This window comes from Pundamilia nyererei, unplaced genomic scaffold, assembly GCF_000239375.1.
Source record: "Pundamilia nyererei isolate P.nyererei 1_Seehausen unplaced genomic scaffold, PunNye1.0 scaffold00020, whole genome shotgun sequence".
NCBI classification, from domain to species: domain Eukaryota; kingdom Metazoa; phylum Chordata; class Actinopteri; order Cichliformes; family Cichlidae; genus Pundamilia; species Pundamilia nyererei.
Genome location: NW_005187421.1, coordinates 2,277,322 through 2,288,418, shown reverse-complemented (window position 1 = coordinate 2,288,418; position 11,097 = coordinate 2,277,322). Strand labels below are relative to the sequence as shown.

At 38.1% G+C, this 11,097-nt stretch overlaps 1 protein-coding gene across 1 annotated transcript in view; it reads right to left on the bottom strand.

Annotated features, from left to right (window-relative positions):
• Positions 1-5,242: 5,242 nt before the first annotated feature.
• The window catches only part of rxfp1 (relaxin family peptide receptor 1), a 72,465-nt gene continuing 66,610 nt past the window's right edge, over positions 5,243-11,097 (bottom strand). Inside the window, exons 16-18 of the mRNA XM_005726593.1 lie at positions 6,999-7,409; positions 6,540-6,758; positions 5,243-5,652 (exon numbers count right to left, since the gene is read on the bottom strand). Coding sequence (XP_005726650.1) covers positions 5,243-5,652; positions 6,540-6,758; positions 6,999-7,409 — 1,040 coding nt within the window. The remainder of the gene's footprint in view (positions 5,653-6,539; positions 6,759-6,998; positions 7,410-11,097) is intronic.

The following is an 11,097-nucleotide window of genomic DNA, read 5'->3' as shown; positions in this document are numbered from 1 at the left end:
CAAATTAAATACATTCTTTGTTGAACATACTGCAAAGAAACTATATAATACAGTATATTACATTCAATATTTTCCCAAAATTATTTTATGTGACAGAGAAAACACACAAGGACAAAACAAAACCCCCCAAACAAACAGCAAAACACAAAATGAACTATAACGTATCACTCTTGAAAACTGGAGGACATTTTTATTACAATACAATACGAAACATGAACATTTCCCCTAAAGAGCACTGAACCTGGCATTTGCAATTGACAAAAGAATGAATGCAACTTGTGGTCATCGTGATACCAAAGTTTTGGGTGGTACATTATTATCAACAAAATGGCAAATTTTACAGTAAGAAATGTATCAAACACGTATTTATAAAACTATATGACAATGTTATTACAGCATTTGCATTACAGTCAGCTGCCACAATATACTCAGTAAATTTTGCAGGAAACCACTGGCTACAGTAAACATGTAATAGCTATAACTAAACACACAAACATTCATACATTACCCATGAAACAATAAAGCTTCTTGTAGACAATGAATAAACAATAGCAAATTGTATTATTTATTAAATAGAATGCTTTGAAATGACTGGAATTGACATTTTCAGAATGCATTATTGTCAGTCAACAAAAATACTTGATTACAATTTGCAACACTAAAGGAAACTTGCGCAGATATCTCTAGCTAGTTTTAAATTCTGCGTAAGGGGAGCTGTGCCGTTATTTTAAGAAGAGCTTTAAGCATGCCAGTCTGCCGTAGCTACAGGAAAGAAAATGATTAGCAGCCAATCTAGAGATGTATATAATGGCTCCTAGACGCAAAGAAAATTTTTGTTGCTGCACTTGGACCGCCCTTGAGCAATCATCTTTAGCAGGAAATATGCACAAGTTCAAATCACAGATCTATTGCAAGTTTTAAGTTGCACACTTGAAAATGCATGCTCACAGGCCAACACCACAGCAATGTTAACGCCTAACGTTAGGCTTTATTTAGGCACAGTGGTGCTTTTTGTCTTAAATGCATCATGTCAACATGCTAACTTGCTAACAATATGATGTGCGATGTTTGATTAAGAAAAAAAAAGGCAATTTGGCAGTAGTGCTGGAGAATCACAATATTAGTATTCTCAGCCTCAGTGCCAGTGTCCACATCACAGCTTCACAGAATTGTGCTCCCACACCTCACACTTAGGCTGTCTCCCTGGCAAATCATGTCTTCCAGAAATAGTCATAAGAGTTAACACAGAATGTGCTAGAGACAATAGAGATTATTGCTTTTGATTTTGAATTTTTATTGTTGTAAAATACCTTTTTAAGAGGGACAGACACCTTCAGCTACTTTACAGCACGTGTCATTTTGATTTCACACATGAAACAAGCAGCAGTAGAACATTTCTCAATCTGCACAATTGATTTAGAAAAGATTTTACACTTGATGCTATTTCTGATGAAACCCTAGGAGCACACAGGCTTATAGCCTCCCTGTGGAACTGCTGTGATGTACTAACAAAAAATAAGAGGTTGAGCTAGAGTTTCAGAGGTAAAGATGTAGAGTCTTTAATTTTAGATGGACGGGGCTAGAAATGAGTACATTGAAGGGACGGGTCAAGCTAAGAGTTTTGGAGACCAAGATAGAGAGGCAAGGCAGAGTAGAAATAGTGAATATGTTGAACAGTATGAAGTATGAAGCTACTAGGGAGGAACAAAAGAGGAAGTCCACTCCACAGAGGAGTTTCATGGATGTACTGGATGAGGAAGGATGAGGTTGGTGTGACAGAGGACAGTGTAATAGGAGGCAGATGATTCACTGTTTAAATAAATATGCAGTTTTTGTCTAAAGGAAAGTGCAAATAATTATTTTAGGTCTGTAGCTCCATTTGTTCCTGTTCATTGTGAGCTATCTTGTAAATACTTCCAGATGCAGCCTTGGTGGGATTGCAGCCACGTTTTCTACAATGGGATTAGCATGAAGGCTCTGCTTTGCCTTAAAGGAATTATCCATAGTTAACAACATACAGTTATGCTCCACAAGGTTTCCAGGGGTACAAGGAAGCATAAAAAACTAAACAAACTGAACAAGTACTCCAATAAGTAGCTTATTGTTGTCGCATTTCTCTACCTTGAGCCACTGTGAGCTAAGATTCCTAATCAGCAGCATATTTCTTCTAGAAGCAAGTGTTGTGCCATCCTGGCAGCCATCCTGAAAAGTCCAGGACTTAGTGGGGGCAGTTATTTTGGAACATGTGAATTCAGTTTGTGATGTCAGTGAAACCTTTTCTGTTTATTTACGTTTAGGGTGGACACCAGTATTGTCCTCTGAACACATCAATGGCTGTACATAACCCATTTCTCACTCTGAGTGATGTACCAATAAACTGGAGTCTTGACCAAGAAACATTGGCAGCCTCCAACCCATGATGTAACTGTAATGATATAAATACAAATAACCCCAAACAAAACCAAGCAGTCCAGGGTTTTATTTTGCTTGTAGATTTAAAATGGCATAACTGCAGCACAGATACGTGCTTCTTTATATCAGAAAGTAGAAGTTTAGTGAGTTGTTTTTGTCTCTATTTCATCTTATTTTGACCTGATCAATCTCATTTCCAGCTTTCTGACTGTTACAAGCTTAACTTGTTAATGCAAACCTGAAAGGTTTGCTTCAAGCAAGCAAGCAATTTATTTATATAGCACTTTCAGACAACTCCCAGCTGAAAACAAAGTGTCGTACACCTAACATGAAAAACGAAAAGCACATTAAAATAAATTAAATTAAAACAATAAAATCAGCACCTTAGATCGAATTAAAGCAGTAAAACCAGGGTCAAACTGTGTCAAAAGCCAATGAATAAAAATATAGGCAACTCTTCAGTTCATACAATAACAAATACCAAATCTCTCAGAGACTAAGTGTAAAATCACAATCACTGTGGTATAAGTGAGGGCATGTACAGAATGAAATTGGGGATTTCTCTTTATTTTGATGGCACATCCCAGGGAAAAAGACACTGGGACACATAATAATGAGGAGCTGACTAAACCTAAGAACAGTGTGTGAGTGTGACAGACTCATGGGGACCCAGCTAGTTTTATATATATCATACACGTTACGTGTATGATATATATTCATACACATGAATTTGATAGTCCCCATACGTGTAACATGTATGGGGACTATCAAATTCACATTACATCACAAACCACTCATCGCTGCATGAGTGGCCTACTTGAGCCAAGAAAATAACAAAAGGACTGCAACACTCAGTGAATATGCTTGGAATACTCATCTCCTGTTTCATCTGAGCAAAACAAGGATGCAGGTTTATTTTCATCTCATTTATTTGCAGTCCAACAGATTCTCATCACAAGAGATGGCTCAAAGGTGGATGCAACTCTGAAAAAACTTGTGGAGTATGCAGTATCTTTCTTAGTTGTCACTGGCACCTTAGACCTGAAGGGAAAAGGTATCGAGACACATAATAACAATGACCTAGCTACACTTTAGAAATGTGTGGCATGCCAATGGGTCTTAACCAAGATAAATCTTGAACGAGGCAGATAGTAAGCAATGTAATAAATGTGACCAACTGCAATTCTAAGCGCAGCAGCATCAAGCAGTGTGGACATAATGTGACAGACATATACTGTACTATACTGTATGTATAGTTCCTTATCTTTTCACCCCCCCAATAAAAAAAATAATTTGCTTTAGGGAAAGAAAAGTGCTATAAGCTTTTATTACTCCAAGGACACGATCAGGATAACTAATGTGTTAAAATATATCTCTGTTCTTTCCAGATTTCTGGAAGCTAAAGTTTGTAAATAGTTTTTAATAAAAGTTTTAATAATTTCCAGCTGGGCATATTTTTTTTTGAATGGCAGAGAGCTGTTGTAGCCATAGAGATGACAAATAAGTGTATACAGGTAAGCTGGTGACAGTTATTTGTTTATAAATGTCAATTAGTGTACCAATGGAAATGAGATATAGCAAGCCTTTTATTCTAATAGTCGTGCAATACTGTTTTTTTGTCTTAACAGTCTCTTTTTTTGTGGAGTTCCTGACAATAAAAATCACTGCTGAGCAACTGTGAGGAAAGTAAAATAGTAAGTAAAGTTTTTTTTCTGCCAAATGCGCACTGTTTCAGTAGATACTCACCTACATATTTAAAAAAAAGCCATCCTAGTCAAACAATTGGATCTCAATGGCCCTGAGCGGCTGAAATCCCAAGCCCATTCTTTTCCTTAATGTCATCCTGTGCATTTCCTGATTCTCTCAACTACCCTTGTTTGGGATGTTACGAATATGTCACATAATTTAATTAAATTAAATAAGAAAAATAAAGTCAAATTCAAATGGGTGGCGGTAGCTCAGTGGGTAGAGCAGGTCGCCTATTGATTGGAAGGTTGGTGGTTCAATCCCTGGCTCCTCCAGTCTGCATGCCAAGTATCAATTGCCCAAGTTGCTCTCCAATGCATCTGTCGGAGTGTGAATGTAGTTAGAAAGCACTCAGTTTAGAGAAAGTGCTTGTAGATTGGTTGAATGTGTCATGTTGTATAGAGTGCTTTGAGTACTCTGGGAGAGTAGAAAAGTGCTATATAAGAATCAGTCAAATACTATTATCTAAGATTTATTTCTGTCTAACTGTACCAATCACCCCCTTGTTTTTCCAGCCTCTGCCACTAGGTCATAATTATGAGGCCCTTCATTGCCCTATCTATTAATATCCTAAATGTTTATACTCTTTTTAATCCTATGGAATATTCAATGTGTCTCACCCATTGAATAGAGCTTCAGTCAAGTCATTGATGGGAATCATTCAGTTTGCATATTAATCCATTGTTATTATCATTATTAGCTTTTTGTCACTGATAACAGATTCGGTTCTCCAGATTTTACTTGCCTGGCTTTAACAGGATTCATAGGGAGCATGTTTTCTTAATTTAAGAAATTATTTTATGAAGTATGTCCCCCTATCTGCTGTGATGGCTGTTACCGTTGCCGGTCATGCACACATGCACTGTTACATTTTGAGGGAAAAAGACAAAAAAAAAAAAAAATAAAATACCAGAACTAATCCTTTTAAACTGCAAAGAATGTAGGCACTAACAAGTGACTAAACTGAGGGTAAATATGAACTGCTGAGATGAACGAACTTAAATGAAATTGAGTTTACTGAGGTGAGGTTTTGTTGACAATACAAACATGTACATGTACCTCTACCATTAGACAGTTACATAAGTTAATTTGTTTGTGTGCCTGTGTGAATGTGTGTATGTGGTGGTGTTTCAGTCTTAGAACATACTGACAGCACTGTATGTTGTGTTTCCTGCTTTCTGCTTGATGCTTTAATGTCATTGTACCCCTCATTAGTATTTTCCACAGGCGTGAGCTTGGGCTTTGTGCCATTTGCTTCAAATTCCTGCCCCACGCTGACACTATGGCTGTTTTCCTGCAGGGGCCACATTTCCTGCCAAGTGAGCGATGGATGATGAGCTGGGTGTCTGCTAAGGAGGGGCCTCCTCTGTCTGTAGTTAGCCCACACCTGCACAATAGTCTCTTTGAAAGGCCGTGTTGTTAGTGTGTAAAGGATGGGGTTAAGTGCGCTGTTGATGGGGAGAATAAATATGACCACCCAGGAGCTGATGGTACCTGTCAGAGAACAGAGAAAGAAATACAATTACAGTGTTAATTACTTAGTCTGTCTAGATTGTTACATTTAACAACTACTGACATCACAAATTAAAAATGATATACAAATAGTATCCTTAACCCCAAAATAAATTGTCATCATGCATAATCTAATGCATAATGGTATTCTTATGCAGTAGTAAAACTTATGGGAAACACTTTAAGAAAACACAGAATGAATCCATATTGGGAGCACTTTGCTCCGTTTGACCTTAAAAGGCAGGACTTTACAACCTGATGCTTTGCAAGAGAATGTATCTGTAGCCAGCTCTGATTCACTGTAATCAATTTCAAAAATCATCTAAAACACATCACGTTGCATTTAAATGTATTCTTAAACCACTTCTCCCCCCAAAAAACCAGATACTTCATCACACACAAATCAGCAACACATTATCACTTTCTTTTGCCAAAGACGTGTGATTACAAACTGCTAATGACCTGGTCAATGATGATGTCACTAAAAAAAAAATCAAATGAATAATGAATAATAAAATGAAGCCTGTCATGAATAATCTTAAAGCAAAAATCAGTAAAACAGTAGGATATAAAAAAAAAAGTCATTAAAAATAATAAAATCTATACACAGGTAATCAGTCACATCCATCATCGTATCCATGTGGTATTAGTTAAAAGTCTAGCAGCTACATTCTGCTGAACCCTTATAAAGACCTGCCTGCATTCATCAAATCATCTGCTTCTTTTAGTGAGTTGCAGCAGACACAGCTGAGCTAAGAGGCCAAAAATGTTGTAGAGGCAAACTGTGAGGCTAATTAGGTAGCATTTTACTCAAAATGCTCTTTTTCATCAAAGTGTTTGTTTAAATGCTTGTCATTCTTTTACTGTACCGGGAATCTCCACCTGCAGCAGCGAGAGGATCTTGAGGATGAAAATGGGGATCCAGCAGAGGGAGTCAGTAATGACGATAGAGAAGAATCTTTTGGCAATGGTCACCTCTTTTTTGATGTGGTTGCTATATTTAGTGGTCTGAGTGCCTGTTCTCTGGATGTTATAAAACATACTTGCATAGGAGAGGACAATGATGAGGAATGCCACCAGGTTAAGACCTATGGAAAGATTTCATACAAACAAGTTTAAATTTGCAGTACTTGAATGTACATGTATAATAAATCTTTGCATCCAGAGCAAATAAATAAATGCAAAACCCCCCACATATAAAACACACATACTAAATACAGAACCTGTACTTTTACAGTTACCTTTGGAGAAGAAGTAAAAACAAAAAAAAAGCAAGTGAAAACATGAACAAAAATCTTCAAAGCACTGTTTCAAGAACAAATCCTCACCCAGGAAAATAACGACGGAGTAAACGTGAGCCCATAGAGTCTCTGGTTGTTCAGAGTGCAGTGGAAAGCAGACACCATTGGTCCCGTAAAAGTTGCGAAACAGCCCCTTGCAAACTAATGGGAGGAAGGCAATAATAAAACCAAACACCCATATCCCAAGAAGGATGGTGACAGTTCGTCGCCAGCCAGGAGTCAAGTACTGGAAAGGGTAGACTATGCAGATGTATTTCTCCAGCGTTAGATATGTGAGGAGCAGGACAGATACTTCAGTGGACAGCATGGCCAAAGAGCCAATGACCTGACACTGGCTGCTATCCATCCACGCCTGGGCATGCCGGTTGTACTCGCCTCGAAACTTTAGGTCATATGCACCGATCATGAAGAGGTAGATGCCCATCAACCCATCTGCACCTGCGAAGAAAAAGCAGCTGATTTACAAATTACTTATGAGATTTTGGTATAAGATTACATCCTGATATTTCTGGAGTATTTGGCTGAACATATACTGTAGCTATAACGATGTATTTGGGCTGCTTTGCTTCAGAAAATTTAGTTTCATTACTTTAGATTAATTAAGAAATGTGAGCACAATGTCAGTTGGACTTATTTTAACAGCAAATAAACACTGCAGTGCTCTGAAAAAAAAGACAAGTTCAAAAATTGGTCAACATGAAAGGATTGAATCTGTAAGAAGGAGATTAATGATAACATGCTGACAGCAGCCACTCAACCTCGGAAATCCATGCATATTAAGAGGAACCAGGGATACTATAGGCTAACATCAGTCTTTCATGCGGTCTAAACTGTTATGAAAAGGAAATGAATGATATGATCAGTTTGAAATGGTGCAAAAGTATACCCATTAGCATTCTTGCTGAAACTCTTGAGGAAAAGGAGTAGCGGCTGGGCTCGTTTTAACTTAGCATTAAGACTTTGAATAGGGAAAAAAAACTAGCTCTGTTCTGTTCAAGGGAAACAAAACTGACACATTAACTAGAGAACTCAAGGCAAAACTAATGAAAGAGAAACAGAATAATGTATGTTCGGTGTTTTAAACTAGAATGCTGATTTTATGTTCTTCTACTCAAAGAGGAAGGTTCTTCCGAGTTAAATTTTACTTGAGGGGAGAATGATTTATGATATCACAGCTAGTTAGAAGCCAGTTTTGAAGAAATCGACAGGCCCCGGGGACCCACATACTCCCCTGCAACCCTGTTGCGTATTATTAAAGAACATGTAAGGGATACCCATTCATCCATCCATCCTGTTAACCGCAGTTTAGGGTCACAGGCGTGATGGAGCATACAACAGTGCTGCATATTTATAGATTCTGAACAAAAATGAAACAGCTGAGTTTTACACTTGAATTTCAAAACTTTTAAACATCTTATCTAAACCAAGAAATGTTCAAGGAGTTTGAGGATTAACATTTAAATGCAATCTAAATTCTGACATGTAAAATGGGGAAATATTTAATATTGCAGAGTATTCTTGGGTCTCTCAGTCTAATTTGAAAAAAATAGGTCATGTTAGTCATGTTAAAAAAAGGTTCATTTCTTTCAGTTGTATCTTGTCACGATCCGCAGTGGCAGACTGAGTGGAGAGTGTGTGGAGGACTCAGACACAGGCGAAGACACGAAACGGAGTTCAAACGAAAAGCGAGCCTTTATTTTGGCTGATGACATGGCGGTCAAACAAGGCAGAAGCACAGTGACCATGACAGTATCTGTTCCATTAAAAAAACATTCAAATGTAATACAAGTGGATTTGATCTATTCATGAGAAACCTTTTCAAATACAGTAAATGAACTTGCAGACATTGCTCAAGATTTCCAGCAAAACACAACTAAGCACACTGCAAGTATCAGTGAGCAACATTTTAATAGAATGAAACACAGTATCAACTAATGGAGGTGTCCAAAGTCAAATTGATTTTATCCAAAGTAAAGAAGGGCTTTTTCTGTGTGAAATGATGATTAGAGTAAAACCTTTGAAGAGGTTATGACATTTTACATGCACTGGTAAAACTGCTTATTTACATTCAAAGCACGATCAAATGGAATTAGAGTGACCGGACTATAAGAAGATCAATAATAAGGCTCAGTAGACTGAGAGTTGGGGGAAAAAAATGAACACATACAGATTTTGCTATAGAAGAAAAAGCAAGACTCCAATCAGCACAAGTGCATTAGTATTAGTTCCTATAACAGTTGGGGGATATATTAACATTCACCAGCATTTCTCTGATTGGAAAAAGTGTTCTATTTGCAACAGCAACACTTCATTTATCAGAGACATCTTTTGGTTTTCCTGTTTTTAGAAAAGAATTTATACAGCAGCAGAATAATGACCACAATACAAGCTTTCCGAGAGCTACGAAAGAAAAAACATCAACTGTCACTGATTTTGCTCTATAAGCCACCCACCTTCATCCCCATGGAACGTTTGTGGGGGCATTTGAAGACTAAGAAAACTTTCTCGATAAAACAAGAAACTTTTTGGGGATGTTGTGAGATGGTATAATATGGGATATGAAGTTTTGTACAAACCTGTAGATTCCAGGGTTCGAAATATTCATGTGATTACAAATGTAAATATAAGCTGCGGAGCCAATATTTTTTATGATAAAAAGTCTAAACAAATACAAACTATAGGTATCATCACTAGACCTACTAGAGTTTCTGAATCAGAATACTTTGTTAATCCCAGAGGAAATTATGTGGTCACAGTTGCTCCAAGACAGTAAGAACAGTAACTAAATAAACTAAAGTAATTACTACAATCTATATTACAATATTATAAAACATAACAAAATACCTCTTATGCAAATAGCTCCAAATTATAAACATCCCAGTATATTACACAAATAAATTAGTTGACACTGAGGTGCCCTTCTTGTTAAGACTTTGACCCCTACTGTACAACATTTTTCTTTATATAAACGTTAGAAAAAGCAACATTTAAAGCCCAAACCTCAAATTTGTGTTGCTTAGTTAAGTTAGTTTTTCAGTGTGGAATTTGATTGTCACCCCTTGCGACAACTGATGAAAAATGCACTTCACAGCCTTCACTCAAGAAGCAGTGGGTCTCTTTGTTAGGTTGCCGTAATGAGCCCATTACAGCTTGCTGCAAGTAAGGTGAGGAGGACAATGCACTCAAAAACTTGTGCGTACCCCCTCGGGCAGAAATTCTTGAGAGCATGTAACTTTCTCTTCAAAACTAACAAACTAACAAAAGGTTATGTCTGTGAAGGTTCTCAGTCATCCAGGTCATCGTAGTCAAAGGAGCTTGCCTTTCCTGGACTGCGCTGTGCACATTGAAGAGAATGGCAACCACAACATCGAGGTTTACCGGAAGCCCACACACACGGACCAGTACTTCCTCTTTGACTCCCATCACCCTCTGGAACACAAACTTGGAGTAATTAGGACCCTACACCACCGGGCAGAACATGTTCCCTCTAAGCCTGAAGGGAAAAAGAAGGAACACACCCATGTAAAGGAAGCACTCAAAACATGCGGTTATCCTAATTGGGCGTTCATAAAGTCAGCAAAGATGCACAGAAAAGAAGATCAGACACCAGCGAGGGAGGATAAGAAGGACAGACTCAACAACATTGTCATCCCCTATGTAGCCGGTGTGTCAGAAAAACTCAGGAGAGTTTTCTCCAAGCATGACATCCCGGTGCATTTCAGACCCAGCAACACACTCAGACAAAAACTGGTTCACCCGAAAGACAAAACTCCTAAACACAAACTTAACAACGTGGTGTATGCTGTACAGTGCAGTGAGGAATGCCCAGACCTCTACATTGGAGAGACCAAACAGCCACTTCACAAGCGCATGGCACAACACAGAAGAGCCACCTCCACAGGACAAGACTCAGCAGTTCGTCTGCATCTTAAGGATAAAGGACACTCTTTTGAGTATGCCAATGTTCACATTTTGGACGGAGAGGACAGATGGTTTGAAAGAGGAGTGAAAGATGCCATCTATGTCCACTGTGAGCGACCATCTTTAAACAGAGGCGGTGGTTTACGACACCAACTCTCTGCCATCTATAATCCAGTTTTGAGATCCCTTCCCAGACGCCTTAACG